The sequence below is a fragment of the Sprattus sprattus genome, assembly GCF_963457725.1.
Source record: "Sprattus sprattus genome assembly, chromosome: 14".
Taxonomy (NCBI): Eukaryota; Metazoa; Chordata; class Actinopteri; order Clupeiformes; family Clupeidae; genus Sprattus; species Sprattus sprattus.
This window is the reverse complement of record NC_137912.1, coordinates 18,763,059-18,782,449: the sequence shown is the minus strand read 5'-3', so window position 1 is coordinate 18,782,449 and position 19,391 is coordinate 18,763,059. Positions and strand designations below refer to the sequence as shown.

At 44.4% G+C, this 19,391-nt stretch overlaps 2 protein-coding genes across 2 annotated transcripts in view; one reads left to right on the top strand and one right to left on the bottom strand.

Moving 5' to 3' along the window:
- Window positions 1-365: 365 nt before the first annotated feature.
- dnai7 (dynein axonemal intermediate chain 7) lies at window positions 366-13,778 on the top strand (the record flags this gene model as incomplete). The annotated part of the gene is made up of 15 exons (XM_080851709.1): window positions 366-371; window positions 605-692; window positions 1,148-1,239; window positions 2,833-2,937; window positions 3,209-3,346; window positions 5,282-5,416; window positions 5,733-5,836; window positions 6,158-6,461; window positions 6,676-6,787; window positions 7,485-7,648; window positions 8,721-8,904; window positions 9,266-9,480; window positions 11,927-12,085; window positions 12,334-12,447; window positions 13,503-13,778. The coding sequence occupies 15 exons, from the start codon at window positions 366-368 to the stop codon at window positions 13,776-13,778; spliced, it is 2,196 nt and encodes a 731-aa protein (XP_080707835.1).
- A 1,198-nt stretch (window positions 13,779-14,976) lies between these two features.
- Window positions 14,977-19,391, bottom strand: part of lrmp (lymphoid-restricted membrane protein) — a gene marked incomplete at its 5' end in the record, with an annotated part of 29,718 nt that continues 25,303 nt past the window's right edge. Inside the window, 6 exons of the mRNA XM_080851708.1 lie at window positions 14,977-15,322; window positions 16,366-16,485; window positions 17,523-17,633; window positions 17,848-17,906; window positions 18,514-18,576; window positions 18,952-18,995. Coding sequence (XP_080707834.1) covers window positions 15,010-15,322; window positions 16,366-16,485; window positions 17,523-17,633; window positions 17,848-17,906; window positions 18,514-18,576; window positions 18,952-18,995 — 710 coding nt within the window. The 3' untranslated portion in view covers window positions 14,977-15,009. The remainder of the gene's footprint in view (window positions 15,323-16,365; window positions 16,486-17,522; window positions 17,634-17,847; window positions 17,907-18,513; window positions 18,577-18,951; window positions 18,996-19,391) is intronic.

Below are 19,391 nucleotides of genomic sequence, written 5' to 3'. Positions count from 1 at the left end.
TGTAACCATACAATTCCAATGCAAATTTAATCTAAAAATAAACGACAAGAGGGAAACGAGCCGAAACAGTTAGTGTTTCTGTTTGTCTGCGTGAAGGGTTACTATAGCAACAGACACACGCCGAGTTGCAAGAAGTCAAAAGTATGGTAAGATACGCTATCACTCAACAAGTTCTTGCAGTCAAACAGAATATCAAATAGAATATAAACGTACTTACAAACCATTCTCATCTTCCTCCTTCTTTTTATTAGTAGCGAAAGTAATGCAACTTTTGTCTCTTACTCCACGGAGGCTAGAAAGTCAGTGACCTGTAATTTACTCAGCATAAAGTTGTCAGCTATCATCTATCTTTAACCAGCTATGCTATGATAGTCAGCATCTGTTTAAGCTAACTACACAAATTCTGATCCTTAATAATTTATTTCAATTTCCGTTGCTGTCGTTTTTTTAGTTATGCTTCTGGTTGTGATGCAGTTACTAACTGACAGACGTTAGCCAGATGGTAACGTAAGAATCACTTCAAAGGCGTGAGTTTTCCACGCCAGCGCACTTTCGATTCCAGCTCTCTCATGAAATGTTGCTGATCTACAACTTATTTTTATAGTCTGCCAAAAAGAAAGGAGGCAAGCTGAGCAAAGCGGAGAGGGAGAAGCTACAGAGAGAGGAGGATGAGCACAAACAGAAAGAAGAGGGTACGTCTCCTGGGGCAGTTGACTGCCGAGGGTGTATTGCATAATTACATTATCAGACATCTTACTGACTTCATACTTCTCGTGTGTGTGTGTCTTATGGAGTGAGGAAGGCCTTGATCGGATGTAAATCCCTTAAGGGATGTAAATGTTGGTGTGTGTGTTGTCAAAAACATAAGTATATTGTGGTGCAAGTGGACAGAATGTGTATTTTTTTGTCCTGCTTGAGTGTGTGCATGATGTGTAGAGTATATAATGTCACTGACAAGTATTCTGTGTGGCACATTGTAGAAACAGAGCTTATAATATGGTGGATGACATAGCATTTTAAAAACATATCTCAGTAATGTGGGTTGTACCCTGTATTGAGTGTGTATAATGCAGCTTATACGCAGTGTGTGAATGTGGTGTGTGTTTGTGTGTGTAACATGTGCACATGTGGTTGTGTCTTCACCCAGAGGAGGCTCGTCTGGTGGCGGAGCGAGAGGAGCAGGAGAGGAGGGAGAGACAACGCCAGGAGCAGGAGGAGCAGGAGAGACTGGAGCTCAAGGTGACAGTCATCCATTGGCCATCAGAGTTACATTTGAGTGGATACCTAAGGACATGAGAAGCACTCTCTGTTAAAAAGGCTAGTCTTACTTGGACTGTTCATTTGTTTGATCCATGCACCGTGTTTCTGTTCTAGAATAATCTCCATAGCTGAACGTACTGAGGTTCATGGATGGTGTGAAAGTTGTATTAGTGTGGTCCATTCACTTTCACGCACGCATATATTCAGAGGTGGCAAGAATAGAATAAAATAATTCATATACAATGCTGCAAATATTTAGTATGTGAGTGTAGCAACTGAGTGTGTACAACTTATGGGGCCTCATTTATAAAAAGTTGCGTAGAAGCCATCCTACATTTTGTGTCATTTTCTGAAATGATCGTAAGTTAGATCCACAGAAAACAAACGTACACACAAAAAAACATGTGTACGCCAATCCTTCGTGATGACCGTGGAATTGTGCGCAACTGAACCTCCGCCCTCAAAACGCCCCTATTTAATCTAATTAGCATATTATCAATGCACAAACAGAGTGCATCCTCAATGCACAAACTCTTTGACAACGGCAAGCAAGAAAGAAACATTTTAACCGTAGAATTATAGTGAGGCTGACATCGACGTTCTGCTGATGGAAGAGCAGATGCGGGCCAAAACATTGTTAGAAAGCCTATCTGGTGGCGTAATGGCAAAATCAAAGTATGTGACATGTAGTAGACACGTCTCCGAAGCACCAGGGGCCGCATCTGCGGCAGCAGCAAATGCTGCTCCAGCATTGGGGCCTCGCCGGCCATCGCCACCTTCCCTTCAGCATGCCTTTGCTGCGCTCCACTGCCAACCGCGCCCGGGCATGTGCTGTATTGAAGTGGGCTTCCTAGACTGTCTGAGTGTGCGCAATCTGGATGAGAATACATTGGGAACCCTGTTTTACGCAGGGAATCCTCTTTCACATTATGCTGTTCCTGGGCACTGTATGGAAATCTAATAAATTGCGGCCATATGGATAATACTGGGATGAACATTGGGCGAAATTCTGCTTAATGATGACGGGGATTGCTTGACTGGTCTCCAATTTCTCGTCGGAACGTTCCTTTAGCCAAGAATCCAAGAACAGACCAAACCTGAACGTGTTGTTACATCTGGTGCGCCTCTGAGAGGCCATTTGGGCACAACGCTCTCGGCAAGCGGTACGTGCTTATCAGCCATACATCATCCTGTGTCAAAAAGTCTGCGCGATCACGAAAAACCCTTTCCCTCCTTATTGCGCAGTTGGCAATATCCTCTAACAACGCTGGTGACGGTGGTACTACTGACTATGATCATGATGAAACTGCGTGTCGGCGCTCGGAGAGTTCTGAATTCCCGCAGAACTCCAGTATTGCCACAAGGAAATGTTTACACAAACTGAAACCAGACGTAGAGATACGTCCTTTTCTACGTCGAAGACGGTTTTTATAAATCTGTACTTAGACGTGGATTTGATCGCACGCACAGTCTAAGATCAATTCTGTGCGTAAGTACGTTTTATAAATGAGGCTCAATGTTTGAGGCAGGTTTGAGTTAGTGTAAATGATTCTAGTGTGAGGCCTCTGACAGGACAAGGAACGCAGAGAGGATGAGCTAAATGAACTGCGCCATCTGCTGGAGGAAAACCACACTGCAGTCTCTAAATGGGAAGCTGAATCGAGGGAAAAAGCCAAGGTACCTTCACCAGACTCTATCAGTTGCTTTGAAACTGTGCTTTATTGTTCCGAATACACTGTTGTCACTTATCTGGGTATATTCCTATACATCTAGGCGACCTATGCTAAAACCTGTGAACATATCTAAATAAGACAATTTGAAATAACCTTAAAAACCTTTAGTCACACACACACACACACACACACACACACAAACACACACACACACACACACACACACATATATATAGATCATATCAGTTTTGTAAGCGTCTGCCGTGTGTGTGCAGTGGGAACGTTACATGCGTTGCGATGGCAGCCCAGACCCCTCGGTGCTGCAGGAGATCAACACCTACATCACACTGTGGCGGGAGGACCATGAGACTCAGTGCCAACAGATCCTGCAGCAGTGTGACCTGGCGCTGCAGGTAAAAACACCTCATCTGACCACCAGCAGCTCATATGCATTACACCCCAGGGGCCTGTACACTGGCGCCATTATCTCACTGTTTTAACTAACATTGAATATACCTGTGTTTAAATTAATACAATATGCAGTCATTTCAGTATGCAAAATCAGTTAGACAAAGTAGAAAATAGATGAAAGAAGAAAACACCCCCAAAAACTAAAAGGCCGGCTTTAAAAATGACATGTAATTTTATTTAGCATTTAATAATACATGTAGAATTATTAAAGTCTCTGATTAGTTTCAACATAGTGAGCTCATGAGGCATGCTTGTTAATGAAAACATGGCTCAGTTACTACAATGTTACAGGGACAGTACCTGACACATACAGTACATGCTCATGCAAATATAGGACAGTAGCTATACTATAATAGGGACTGTCTGTGAGGCATGCTAATATAGGACAGAAGCTATAGTATAATAAGGACTGTCTGTGAGGCATGCTTATATAGAACAGTAGCTATAGTATAAAAGGGACCGTCTATGAGGCATGCTTGCATGTCCACGTAGTACACTAGCTATAGTACAAGTAGTATAGCGTACATGAGACATGCTGTTTCATGTTAACATTAGGGATGCACCGATCCGATATTTGTATCGGTATCGGTACCGATATTGAAGAAATTTCTAGATCGGGTATCGGTGACAATGGGCCGATCCATATTTAAAAAAAAAAAAAAAAAAAAAAAAAAATTTTTTTTTTTTTTTAATGTTTATTTTATGTATTTACATCGAGGCTTTGTTTAATTCATATCATGCTCCGGTATCATTGTTTTAAACGGACTGTTATTATATTGAAACACGCACATTCAAAGATTTAGGGTGGCGCGATGGCGGACAATCCAAAAGAACAGCCATCAAAAGCCTTCCTGCACGTTAACGTGTATGAAAAACTATCTGTTGATAGTGACGTTGCCTAGCAACGCTGTCTGCTCATTTAAGTTCGGTGAATAGTGACAAGTTCAGTTCGTCGCCCATCAGTGGCAAAGTAGTTGTGCCTTATACATTTCCAATGCTTAAATCATCATTTTTCGACATGTATGTGAGGCATTGTGTGCGTACATAATGAATGTAAGGGGTTTCATGAAGTTACGACTGTGATAGGTAGAGTATTATGAGTGCAGGTTGCTATTAGTAGCGATTAGCATGCTAAGCGGAGATTTAGTTATGTTCTGATGTTGATTCGCTGTAATAAAGATGAGTTCATCCTGTTAAGATTTTGACTGGATGAGCTATGAATGAGATTAATGTTGCCTAGTGTAATGTCCACAATTATATGTATCGAGTAATGTTAGTTGTGTAATTGTTATCGTGTAGCAATAACGCATGCTAAAGTAATTCAGTGCAGTCCCCATTCTCATTGCAGGCACACACATGTGTACGATCACATGCATCGTCATGTAATGGAAATTGATGAATGCACATTAAAGAGAGATAAAGAATACAGTTTTGGTAATTGTGGGTCTTTTAACAGAGTAGAACCAGCAAATGCATTAACAGGTCACCATGTTGAGCCTCTACAATGTAACGTAAAAGTTGACGCTAGCGGATATATGATTGCTAACTAATATGAACACTAGCCCTAGTTAGAACGTACATTATTTGTGATTATTTTTATCCTATGTTATGAATTGATAGTGATGACTAGACATGATGTTAAGTAGCAAATGAGCAAAAAATGCACCAAGATCTCATGTCATGCACTCCTCTTTTCTCCCTCTCGCACGTGTGGTCACACACATACACACAGTTACCATACTTTCGCGCTGTTTTTTTTATATCGGTATCGGATCGGTATCGGCCGATACTAAACCTCAGATATCGGTATCGGTATCGGAGGTGAAAAAAGCGGATCGGTGCATCCCTAGTTAACATTGGACATCTTCCTTCTGCAGCTCATTGATGAGCTGGAGGGTCTTTTGGCCGACCTACCGGAGCCGAAGGAGGTGCTCCAGTACAAAGAGACGCTGTTGTCACTCCAGGAGCTGGTCCACACCAAATACAACCTCATCACTGAAGATATCCTCAAGGTACTGGAACAACTCAATTTCTTTACACTTATGCTCTAAGTATTTGACTGCAACATTTCAATCATTCAAGTTTTCATCAGGTCTTCACACCTTACATTTTATCTTCTGTGTAAGATATTAGCACATAACAATGACCAGGCTGATACAGGCTTATGATGTAGTATATATCTCCTGAAACAAACATATATATTTTTGAAACATTATACATGTCAAACTGCTCTTCAGTCTATTTACACCTAAAATATCCATCCTCTGCTCACAGCATTTCACCACAGTTGTGTTAATGTGTTATTACTTGTTTGTTTTCTGCATTCAGTTGGCAAACTCTAAATCAGACATCGAAACAGGGAATATGCAGATGGTGGTCCAAGAGAAGAACATCACTTTGTGTCTTTGGGCCAACCTGAAAAAGAACCCTAGGTATATTCTACGTAATAAAAGTGCTCTCTTGAAACGAGAAGGTGTTTTTTCGTAAAAGTGTATGGTGCATCAGTTTTCTCCACCCACTGTAAACTGGACAGCCCTCAGAACAACACATTACTTTTTGATTTAAGACTTGCGTGAAGACTTACACAGTGCAAGTGCACGTATGAAGGTTGAACATATTACATTAACAGAGATAATTTGAACTTTGACAGTACATGCACTGCACTTCATCTAATACATCTGGATGCATTGACACTTTAAAGGGCTGAAATGAACCATAGTTATGCCTGTGGGGTTTTTCTGTGTCTTCCTCAGGTTTAAAGGATTTGACTTCCAGGAGGTGCAGCTGGGCTTTAGGCTGCCCAAGCAACTGGCCGTGAGCGACGTGGCCGTCTGCATCTTGCACACGCACTTCGACCACCTGTCTCACCTGAGCCGACCAACGGCGCTGCGCTCACGCAGCTCTTTCGCCAGTGTTGCCGCGGGCGACCAGGAGCCTCAGGGGCCCTCTGACACCCCCGCTGCTGCCCTGGAAACAGAGGGGGAGGGGGGTGGGAAAGAGAGCGCCCTCCCGGGGGAAGAGGCAGAAGTACTATCACTGAAATCAGAGGGCAGGAAGGTGTGCAGTATATGGATGGATTCATGAATGAATGAATGAATGAATGAATGACTGGATGGAGGAACTTTCTAGACTTCTACACTTTATGTGCATCAAAAAACATGAGTTTGCAGGCATGTGTGTGCTCACGTATCTGAGTGTGAGTACATTTTTGTCTCAGATTTTCAGGTGTGTGACCTAAGTGTGCGCGCGTGTGTGTGTGTGTGTGTTGCAGAGTGCTATCAGTATTCAGTCTGGGAAAGACGACAGAAAGAGCGCTCCACTGAAGCCAGTGGATGGGAATGACCCCGAGGAGATAGAGACCATGGTGGAGGGTGTAGACTCAGGTGAGTGAGCGCTCAGCGAGCCAGAGAGGTATAGATAGATCGATAGATAGAGAGGGAGAGAGAGAGAGAGAGGGAGATATAAAGGGAGGGTTAGGGTAAGGGTTAGGGTTAACCCTAGATAAATAGAGGTGAGAGATAGAGAGAGATGGAAAGATAGAGCGAGAGGGAGAGATAGATAGAGATGGAGAGAAAGGGAGAGATGGGGATAGAGAGAGAGGGAGAGATAGAGAGAACAGTAGAGAGAGAGAGGGAGAGATAGAGGGAGAGGGAGAGAGAGAGAAAGTGGGAGAGATAGAGGGAGAGATAGAGAGAGCAGGAGAGATAGAGAGGGAGAGATAGAGAGAAAGGGAGAGATAGAGAGAACAGTAGAGAGAGAGAGAGAAAGTGGGAGAGATAGAGAGAGAGAGGGAGAGATAGAGAAAGAGGATCAGCACCCAGAACCCAGATAGTAATCTCTTAAAAATACTTTTAATCTCTAAGCACTGTCATTGACAGCCACAATGACTGGAAGAATATTTTATAAGTGTATTGAGACCTAAACCCACAGCTAATAATCTTTTAGGCTAATTTTCCCCATCAATCAGTTGTGCTACTTGAACACTTTAACGTAGTTTAGGTGAAATTAAATGATATAGTCTAGTCATGTCAGTGACCACACAGTGTTGACCAAACACCCCCTTGTCTTCCTATGGGTCAGGCGAGGGTGATTCCTCTGCCCTGGCTCTCGACCCTGCGAATGACAGCCTGGTGGCGAGTGTGGTGGACCTGCACCAGTTCACCTCTCTGGGTGGAGTCTTCTACTTTGACGTGTTCCACCTGCCACCTCAGGCTCACTCGCTCAGTGGCTGGGAGATCAGACAGGTGAGAACACAGGACCTTTTAACCTGCCTCCGGAATATTCCCAAAAAATCCCATGTGGGCTTAAGTATGGAGATGGTCTACGGGGAGTGCAGTGCGTTAAGATTAATGGACTATCAGAATGAGATTGGACAGTGACCCCTGCCATAAGTATGCATCCATGATAGGTTGCATTTCTGTAGATACTAAAAGAGCAGAGGAGGAGAGAGATAGGCCCAATCTCAATACTTCCCCTTACCCCTTATCTTACCCCTTACCCTTGAAATTGCGCGTTCATGTGAGCGCTAGTGGTGTCTCAATACCCAACTTGATCAAGATTAAGGGGTAAGGTTAAGGACTGTATGGCCCTCGTTTTTGAGATGATCGGAGAGCTACCTTAACTCCAAGGGCTATCCCAGAGCACACCGCGAAACCAGCTCGGGAATTTTCAAAAAAACATGGCTGCTTGAAGCGAGGAATATTTTACATGAATAAAGCTATCTACACAACTTTTTATATGTTTATAATGACTCGGTTTGATCTGAAATGTGCTACTCGAACGATGCATAGTATTTTCGGTCTTGACTGAAGCTTTCAAACGGTAGTTTTTAGGATACAATTAGCTTGTATACCACCACTCCATTGGCTTATATGGTAGCTTGCCAGCTATCATGCTACATACACTACACGTAACTATTTTTGGCTTATAATTAATTTAAAAATGACGACAGTCTTGTTTCGTGCTCTACACAGTTGTATACATATATATTTGCAACCATGTTCTTCATTAGACTTTTTTTAAATCGCTAGTTTCATAGCTCATACAGTCACGCATGACGTATCCGAAACCTAGTGGCGTCTCATTTCATAGGGGAAAGATCTCAGCCCTTGGCCCTTACACTTGCAAGTGCTAGGGTTAAGACTAAGACAAGATTAAGCAAAAGGGGCAAGGAGAAGAATCGAGATTCGGCCTTAGTGTCCCCTGCTGTAAGATCATTTTTACAACAGAAATACCGCAAACATCATGATAAGCGTAGCTCCACACTCTGACACTGGGAGTTTGTTACTACTTGTCTCTCCCCCTTCACCTCCTCAGTTGCTGGACACAGGCCTGCAGGTGTTCCCCTACCCCTCAGAGCAGACCCCTCTCCAAAGCTCCACCTCAGGCAGGCTAGACGAGAGCATCGCCCTCTCCTGCCCCCCGGTCGAGGTGTCTGTCACGCTGCCTGACTCCGTCATCTTCCTGGAGGACCCCCATGTGGCACGCTGGGACCCCACAGGTGAGGCAGACTGAGGCTTGTGTCAAGGAGATACAACGTACAGTACCTAACTCTACACAAGGTCTGACAATCAAGCAATGGTGTGTTTGATTATGTCATTTAAACAACCCATCATTTTTGGGATTAATTAGCTCTGATCAAACATTGATTTGTGATTGAACAAGAGGCCTCATGCCTACATCTGAATCACAGCCTTGGGGATATCCTTTTACGAGCCCCACACTCACTTGTGTCATGTTGTGTAATCATGCAAGAAGAAATGCCTTTACCAGCATGATTATCCAAAAACAAATGATTGCGTACGGTCACTGTGTTGGTTTCTCTCCAATGGGTTCTTCTGATGCACATGACGTCCCTCTAGACCAGCACTGGAAGACTGACTGCATCAGTGAGGTCTCGTACGACGAGTCAACGAGGAGCCTCTCCTTTAGCATGGACGCCTTCTACACCTTCACACTCATGCAGGACTCGTACGCCAACATGCCCTTCCAGGACTGGGAGCTGAGGCCCCTGGGCCAGGACTCGGCCCTGCTCACCATCACGGGGGCCCTCATAGAGGTCAGCATCACCATCAAGGTAGGAGCACATAGCCTGCATGGACAGATGTGATGTAGTGTGCAAAAGGTTTAGCCATTTGTTTTAACACAATATGTTTTTTTCTTTCTGCATTAGTGGATTTTCCCTCCAGTGTGTGTGGCCCTTGGATATTTAACCCATTACCTTAAACTTAGTCCTGGTTCTACCAGTTAGGCCACAGGAGAATCTGGAGGTCACGTGGTGAAATAATGACTAAACGTGGGATGGAATTGTTAAAGTTTGAACGGCATTTGAAATTTTCTAAACAACCCAAAAAAGCTGTGTCGAAGTCACCTCTGGTCTCTGCAAAACTACCATCAAGGAGAGTGCACTTTTCATGCTCGAAACTGTAAGGAGTAAATGGCTCTTTGAAGTGGAAAATCACAGATGGCATTGTTCCTCTGTTAATTAATTCATTTGGTGGGGCTGGGGGTTGTTTTATGGTGCCCTGTTGGGCTGGTGTTGTGTTGATCTTCCCAGCCCCCTACAGAGACTCTTATCTCAGATCTCTGTTCCTGTTTGTCTCGGTGTAAATTGCTGAGGTCAAACTAGGAACAGGACAATGAGGATGAGAGGGTCAAACTTAATGTGATATTAGAAAGTGATTTCTGCATGATGTTTGGACTCATTTTAATGGTCTCAATGTGAGTGGGAAAATGGTCTCAGTTCTACAGCTGTATATATTAAGGAAAACATAGTTAACAGAGACTTGATCATTTTGGCCTCTGTGAGAGGGCGAGGATGCCCCTGAATAGAGGGGGTTTCGCCCCTTTGGGGGAGAGAACTCCTTCCATTTGGTTGTTAATGTGTGAATCTCATCTTGAGAAACATGATGCAGGACGAAAATGGGTACTTAAGGGTGAGACAGACAAAGCTCTTGGAGTCTTCTGTCTTCAGATCTCCCTCACACACGTGTGAGTATAGTCATTTCGCAGCAGCTAGGTATGTTCATGTTCTTTAAGTGTTTTTATGTTTCGTGTAGTATTTTAGACTAAGTATTCTTTAGGTTAGCTTTAGTTCTTCATTTTCATACTTGATTGGATGTACTGTAATTAAGTAACTTGTGCTTGTTATAATAAATTATTATATTCTGACCCACTTTGCCCTCTTAAGAAATTCTTAACTAAGAGAAGTACTCTCAGGTACGGTGTTTCCACAGAAGTCGAACTAGAGGTGGCTCCAGACCCACAGTGGCCGAAAGCGTAGCGTAAACCTGCGAGGCAACTGGCTATCCTCACCTGGGCTAGACATGTTCTACTGAACTGTTAGTGGTATTATATAGTGAGGGTTTACCGAACAGCCTCTGTTCTAGATTGAATGGTTATACGGGATCGCATTACAGTCAGGCACCCGTCCCTGGACCAGGTCAACTATCAAGCTGTAAGGTCCCGTAGCAGCAGTATAGGACCTCTGAGTTAGTTACCCAGAATAGTTACAGCCTGTGCCGTGGGTATGTCAATCAGCTGTGGCATTATCCTAAGCGACATTAGTCCGAGACAAAACCAGTTATTAAAAAGTAAGGGAGGATTTCATATTACAGACGATAGGTGTACAAATAAATGAGTTGGAGATCAGCCTACACAAACCCGGTATTTATATGCATTCTAAGTAGGGAGCTATGACTGAGCTCCCCAAAGAGTGGGGTCAGACAAGAAATGGAGTCAGATAAAAAGGTATTAAAGAGAATGGTGCTGTAATAAACTGTTACATTTTCAGCAAATCCAAGCGAGAGAAGAATTCACTCAAAGCCTTCCAGACGGCCTTTCCCTCTTTGGTTAGGTATATAAAATTAACGTCTTACAAAACCTAAGATGTTCAAGGGTTTGCTGTGTTGTGCTTTTGGGAAATTCAGCTAATCAAGTCCCTCTGAAGCACCTTCGTGTTAGCAGCAGGTATCGGCTTAATTATGGTTGCTAGGGAAGCAGACCTTTTATTTTTAATAGCACTTATTAACAGAGCCACCATTAGTCACATTCACAGAAAACACACACAGAGAGCGCTGCATGCCTTCACTGTTGCATGGGGCTTTCAAGAGCCGAAAGGCTAATTTTATGTGAAAGTTTATCAGGTTGTTTGCATGACCCAACTATACTCATGGAAGGACTTCTGTTCATGTGATGTGTTCTCATTTCAGAAAACAGTGAATAGGATCAATTGTGTGGTACACTAAAAAAAGCTTTGCATGGCTTTATGACTTTAATTCCAGTCTAGAGTAGGGTTGGTGGTGTTAATGCGTAGTTTGTGTGTGTGAATGAGTTTATATGTTCCCCTGACAAAGCATAGAATATTTCAAAATAAAACCTCTGAGTGCTTGAGATCTGTTAATGTTGGGTACATTTTCCTGCCAAATGACTAATGGTGAAAGTAAACGCAGAGGATTTGGATCGGACACACACACGTTTTGCATGTCTTCATTCCCTGCTTATAATTGATTGCGTGTTGCCAGGGTGACCAGTGCATGCTTCAGACGGAACAGGAGAACACACCGACCCACATCCTGGGCCAGTGGATGAGCGTGTCGGCGCTGCAGAAGGCCGTGACCCGTGCGGGTATCGGCATCTTCACCAACGAGCACTCCGACAAGTACGTCAGCGTCAACGCCAAGGTGAGCCCCGCCTGGTTCACACGCAGAGCATCGAGATTGCGTCCCACAATCCTCATTGCAAAAAAAATCCAGGATAAAGTCACTTTCAGAATCAAACAGTCAATCTCTTTCTTTTTAGAACACAGAAGGAAAGGACTAAGGGAAAACTACTTTATTTGGGACTTTCTGTCTATGTGTATATCTGCGTCACTCAGATTCTCTCTCTCTCTCTCTGTCTGTCTCTGTTTGTGTGTGTGTGTGTGTGTTAGGACCCGCTGATCGAGCATACAGTCTATGAGCAGATGGCTCTGGTCTCCTCAGCGGTGGCTTTTTCCTGGAGCCGTTGGAATTCACGGTGCGGACAGGAGCACCTGGTATTACAGGTACACACACACACACCTGGTATTACAGGCACACGCACACACACACACACACAAACATACACACACCTGGTATTACAGGTACATATACACACACACACGCCTGGTATAACAGGTACACACGCACACAAACAGGAAAACAAACACAAACAGGAAAACAAAACAAAAGAGAGTAGGACCTTGTCAGAGGCACAGACGCATAAACTAAATTGTTAAGGCTCCACAGAAGGGTTTTGAATCTGAAATGGATGCTGATGGCATTAGTAAACCAGGCTCTGGTAGTCTCTTATATCTGCCAAATGGGCCCGATGAATCCTCATCCCATGTGGAAGGCAGATACTGTATGCCTCTCAATTGCACCTGCTATGTATACCCTAGCTTGAAGTTTGCATACATGAAAATGCAAGCACATTGAGAAACACGACACACACACACACACACACACACACACACACTCTCACTCACTACAAAAAACAGTTCCCACATGCCAATGAGGAAGTAGTGAGTTGGTTAATGGACGCAGAATGATCAGGCCCATTTAGCGTCAGTAGGAGGAACTGGGCCTCACACACAGAGATCTTGACCGACGGGTTTGTAAAACATGCACAACAAGGAAGCGTGACCCAGAAGTCAGCTTTCACTAGAGTTCCCTCTGAGCTATACACAGACAGTCAAGCTCACCAGCTTCTGCTGCATGAGGACACTGTTAGAAATGCATCAGTGAGGTCTCATTTACTCTGGATTTACTAGTTCACTCCACTTTCTCTGAGACCCCTTCAAGCCCCAAACACATACACACACACACTCACACAGAGAACGTTGATGTTTGGAAAGCTAGAAATGTTTGGAAGATGGCGAAATTATGCTTTTCCCTTCCAACTAAAACACATTCACTGTGGATTTACTCATTCACACCACTCTCAGGAACTCTTTTCTAACCTAGCACGCACACGCATGCAAGCGGAAAATGAAACATTGAAATAGAATCATTTGGAAATGGTGGATTTGGTGTGAATTGCGTGTTTTCCTTCTAACATGTCCTCCTTCCCCTTGGCCAGGTGTGTGAGCACCTGGGGGAAGAGCCAGTGAGGCTGGAAGCATGGTCCCTGTACCTGCTGGGCGCCCAGCGGAGTCAGCATCTGGCCATGAGCGAGCACAGCGCCACCTTCAGTCCACAGCTGGCGCCGCACACAGAGTTCCACTCCACCTTCCTGCACATGATGGGCGACAGCCTGAGCGCCGTGGCGTCAGAGCGTGTGCGTGCATCGCACCACCTGTACGTGGAGACGGTGCAGAGGCTGCTGTGTGCCACGCGTGTGCTCACCTACTCCTGAACACACACACACACACACACACACACACACACACACACACACACGCACACGCACGTATGCTCACACACATGCATCTAACATTCCATACTTGTACACAAACATTGCACACAAACATCTATGGCTACATATACAGGGACTCTCACAAACACTCAGGTTACTAAGAACAAATCATTTCACACGTGCAAGAGAGGGAGAGGAAGTGTGTGTGTGTGTGTGTGTGTGTGTGTGTGTGTGTGTGTGTGTCTTCTAGGAGCACCTGCCAAAACAGATAGGACACTGAAGAATTATTCTCCTCAATACAATGAGTTACTTTATTGTGCAAAGCCATTGTCTCCCCCTCTTTGGAACATACAAAAGTGTATGAAGTCAAAACAGTGATTAACACAGCAAGAACATGGGACAAATAAAAACCATTTTGTGCAAACAGTAACAAAAACACCAAAATAAAATAAAAGACAAAACGTGTCTTTAAAATTTCTCTCACTCTTAAATCTAATGACATAAAGCTAAAAGAATAAATTAAGTGTCCCCTTGGAAATGGCAGCATTAAAAAAGCAGCTGCTATTAAAAGTTGTCTGTGGATGAAAAAATGTATGAACTTAAAAGGCAGCCTCTCCTGTCAAGCCCAAGTGCCAACTTGGATTCAGAATAAATCAATAAAATAGTTATTATTTTAATATCAGGCAGCCAAACTTCCTGTCCGATAATAGAAGAACGAGGCAGTGTATGGGTCAGAAATGGAGGGTGCTTACTTCAGTTATTCACCCAGCCACCACGCAACAAATACGCCTATTGTGTGCTCGAGTCGACAAGGCAACAGGGGAGCCTACACAGTCATTTGTCCGTATTGCATGTCAGTTTCCATGGGAGCATTTCCTTCCTTGGGTGGGAAGAGGACAGTGCAGCAGCTAACGTTGAGCTTATCCAACCAGACCAGAGCAGACGAGCACAGAGTGGAACAAGGACAGATGAGATAAGTGTTGCAAGTTGCAAGTTACAATGCCACAGCCGCAGTTAGAAAAAACTGCTGCTGCAGCTCAGGTGCATCAAACACACACACACACACACACACACACGCAGGTGAACTAAAAAACACAAACGAGTGATTGCGGCACAGGTAGCTCGTAGTGCAGGGGAAGAGGTTGGGGGCAGGGGGGGTCACTGTTCGGTTCCCCCCTCCCCAGTGATGCCTGTCCCAACTGTCCATCCCTTCTCCCTGTGGACGCTCAGCTCAGACGGGGGGCTGGCCATTGTGCCGGAGGCTGGTGTAGGGCCACAGCAGCTGCTGGATGGTCATCCAGGAGTCCCCGGTGCCTACTGGGGCCGCATCCACCGCGGGCTGCAGTACCAGGCTGGCCAGCAGGGCCAGAAGACCGGCCAGCACCACCACCACAGCCACCCACACCCACAGGCCACGGGTCAGACCCGGGCGCCACGCAGAGAAGTAGGATGAAGAGGATGTGGTGGTGGTGGTGCAGGGCTCAGGAGAGCTTGGTGGCGCTGTCTGGTCCTGGGAAGGGGTGGGGCTTGGAGTCTGGCTTTGGCTGGAGAGAGAGAGAGAAAGAGAGGAAAAGGAGATAATGGTGTGTGTGAGAGAGAGAGAGAGAGCGGTGTGGAGAATATAGGGAGGGTCATAAAGACAGGAGTGATAGGAAGGAGGGGGGAAGAAGAAAAAACAAAAGTAAGAGTCAGAGGTTGGTCTGTGTCAGTGTATCTGAGGTGTTGTGGAGTACGTGGTGGAATCGCAGAAGCAGAGCAGTAAAGCAATAACTCATCAGTCCTCAGCAGTTAAAGGTGCACTCAGTACGTCTCTGGCATATTCTACCCAGGACTATTTATGGAATTTCAACATTAAAATAAAATAGAATTAAAGAGGAAGGCACTTTGTTTAGAGACCAATCTAACATGGGTCACTAAGTTGTTTAAACAACTACTGAATGTGATTGGGGGGTAGCACGTAAATGTACACATTGGCAGAGGTCGAGTGCACCTTTAAGGGGAAACAAGGCCCCGAACATGGAGCTTACGTGCTCAGAATGACCTGGCAAAAGCAAGACCTTAGCGCAAAGGAAGAGTAATGGTTGAAATATTAGGAAAGCGATGGAAACCCAGAGGAGATCATTGAGAGATTTGTGTGTAGGTTTGATGTAAGCGATCTCAATGCGCGTGATCCCCAACAGCACTGCAGTGCACCTGAGATGCAAGATGGACAACCCTGTCAGAAGAGCTGCAAGAGATGAAAGCCACTGGCTGAATGGAAACAAAGCGTAGACTGCTTCACACACACACACACACCCCCAATCAATGTTTCACTAGTCATAATTTCTCATATGCCCATTTTATCATCTCTCTCACACACAGACACACACACACGTTTATAATGCGTGAAGCACCACAGCAGCAGGAGGTCTGCACATCTTGAGGGGCATAAAATCGGAGGTGAGTTTGTTGCCCAGCTCCTTGAGGCTGGACTTCCTCCTCTCTCTCACACGCGAGCGAGCCAACACACACACACACACACACTTCTAACTCATGAAGCGTCTTGGCAGCGGGAGAGCGAGTTGAGCGGTGTGTTGCTCTCACTAACATCTTGAGGGGCATAATGAGGGAGGTGAGTTTGATGCCCAGCTCTGTGAGGCTGGATTTCCTCCTCTCCAACACCGGCTCCTCCTTGCGCTCCTCCTCTGAGTCCGTGTCGAAGCAAAACCTGTCACACACAGCCACACGTCACTGACCAAAGACCTGCCACAGCGCCCCTGTATCTCCAATGAGGGTGGCAAGGCATAAGTCAGTTCCAACTGATCACAAATCAGTTTGTAAATGGCAGCTCAACTTTATCTATGAAGTAACCAGTGATGCTGCTGAGCTCGGATTCGGATCAAGGGCTGGATCCAGGAACTGATTTTTCACTTTTACATTACATTTAAAAAAATAAGTTTTACATCTGCTGGCCTTGGAGCACAACTGGCTTTGTTATCAGATAATTACAAAGTATGGTGAGCAAGTTGTAGCCTGGTGACACCAGCCTACGTATTTCCGCCTGAATTGATTTCAAGCTCATACTCAGTCTGGCCCAACCCCATTGGCAATCGTCTCCAGAACTCAAAATTTTGCAGGACCAATCAGCGAACAGTTCAGAGCTGTGACGCAAAACTCGCCTGGGAGGAAAAGACACGAAAAGCTATCGGAAAAGTTGTCTTAACTCTCGAGAACATCAGAAAATTAAAAGGAGAACAAGAGTATTTTCTTGTAAGTTTTATGATTGGAAAGGACGTCGTAGCTCTTCTCCCAACTGGCTTTGGGAAGAGTTTAATCTACCGAATGCTTACTAAACGTTGCTGATTGGTTAAGGGAATTCCAATGATTTTAAACCTCAAGATAAGCACCCGCCCATCTCGGAAACCAAAATGCATTGGGTTGGCCCAGACTGAAAGACGGAATGAAATGGAGTCACAGGCTGGTAATGGCCAGGCTAAGCAAGTTGACTCACCAGTAACCTTACAAAATACAAGATGGGCAACCTTGAAGGCAAGTAGTGATATCTATCCATCTATCTCTGATAAGGTTCAATGCATCACTGGTTACTTTCACAAAGATGAGGAAACGTTCTGGTTCCCGTAAGTGAAGCTGCCATGTCACCATGTTTATTGTTTTTTTTTCGGAACCTGGCCTTGCCACCCCTTGCTTTGGGTAAGGAGCTGAGTGGATGGCTCCTGTTGATAGTCAGGGCTGGCCACACCTTACCGATTTACGAACGGGGAGTCATCCAGAGCGTGTCTAGAACCCTCAGTTTCGTGCCACCCCCCGGAACTAATGAAGCGCTTCAGCGGCGGACGCTGACCGCTGCTTCCTTTCCTGCAAACCATGTCATTTCACAGCACACATCGTAATGGATTTTGACCCTTGCAGGCTCCTGTACACATTGTTGTTGTTCGACTTTGCACAGCAAAGGCCACAATACAAATGCAATTGCTTTCACTCTCCAGTGAATAAACAGTGCAAACTAATGTAAGTCACAGCACACATCAGTGCACATGAGCAGAACGCATGCAGTCAGTGTGATACATACCAGGGAGATCTCCTGGATAGTTTGTCATTTTCCATGTCGCCAGAGTCCGGGGATCTGGACTGTAGGAAGAAGGTTACAGGGACAGGTTAAGGTATTGCGTAAATAAAATAGAAATAAAACTAAATTTGAAATTGTTTTGCAAATCCAGGCAAGGGTCGTTTTTTTTGCATAGTTCATACGCTCATATAATTCCAAATGCTTTATACAACCATTTAGAAAAGTTTAAAGTTAGTAAAATAATTGTCTCACCAAAAATAAACACAATAGTAAATTAAAGAGCTTCATGGAAGATGATTCACATTCATTCATATAGGCAAGAGCTTTTATCAATTTTATGAAGCGTCTTTGAGAACTCTGAAAGACGCTACATAAATGTATTATTATTATCATCATCATCATCATCATCATCATCATCAGACACAATGACTTGGCCCACTTAAAGCCGTGACACAAAACTAGACTATACTTCACAAATGATAACTATATTTTCCCTATTATCTTATAATAGAAATGAATGGGCACACATAAAGTGGGCTGTGTCACTACATGTGGCACGTGGGTATGTGCTGGGGGCTAAAGAAGACGAGAAGTGGCACAGGTATGTGTCGGTGGGGGTGTGGGTGGATGCATGTTGAGCATGGTGTCTGTGTCGAGGGTTAGTCTCACCATGTCCTGCCCTGCTCCACCGCTGCGTGGGATCACTGCAATGCTGACCCGGCGTGAGGAAGACTGCTGCATGATGGGAAGGTTTTGATTTTCAGCACAGCATCAGCATTGCTGATCTCTCTCTATATATGCATATATATTTATTTATCTCTCTCTCACACACACACACACGCTGACAAACTCAGACTCCTATATTGGACATGCTTGGTGTCAAATGAGCACAGAAGCACAGTCCCATCCATTTCCATTTAAGGTAATTTAAACAAAACCAGTACAAGCCTTTTTGGAGACAAGAGCTAGACTCTAGAGAAGCACTCTCACTTATGGTTAATGCCGAAATGAATCTCTGGAATAACAGTCAATGTTGTAGAGTAAACACTGTTGTGAAATGTACCTGTTGCCACATTATCCTCTTCCACTATAGCTCACGTTACTTACCTTGAAGTACTGTGACCCAGTCGGCTTCTTATTCCTAAAGTCATCTGCTGAGAACAGAAAAGGCCAAACAATTCAGTATAAATATTTTATGTAAAGAAACAGCATTGTCGTAGTTAGGTAGGTTCTAAGTAGCATATTTGTTCGTGCTCCTACGTTACACATGCAGTATTAAACCTTTATGCATTTAATTGCAGTTTGAGATTTGCTAATTTCAATATTTCCAGACAGACAAAAAAGCCCTGCTGCTCTCACTGCTACATCTCAACGGTTTCTTTGTTTTGAAAGGATTAAATGTCTTTTTAAGATGATCATTCTCAAACAGCTTCCTTCCACTGCACTCTAGGTTCAAGGTGACAATAGGTGCCAGCAGTTATATGTGGCTGTGGTTTTTACAGCCCGAGGCAGTGCACATGGGCACACTTGGGCAAGATACTGAAATG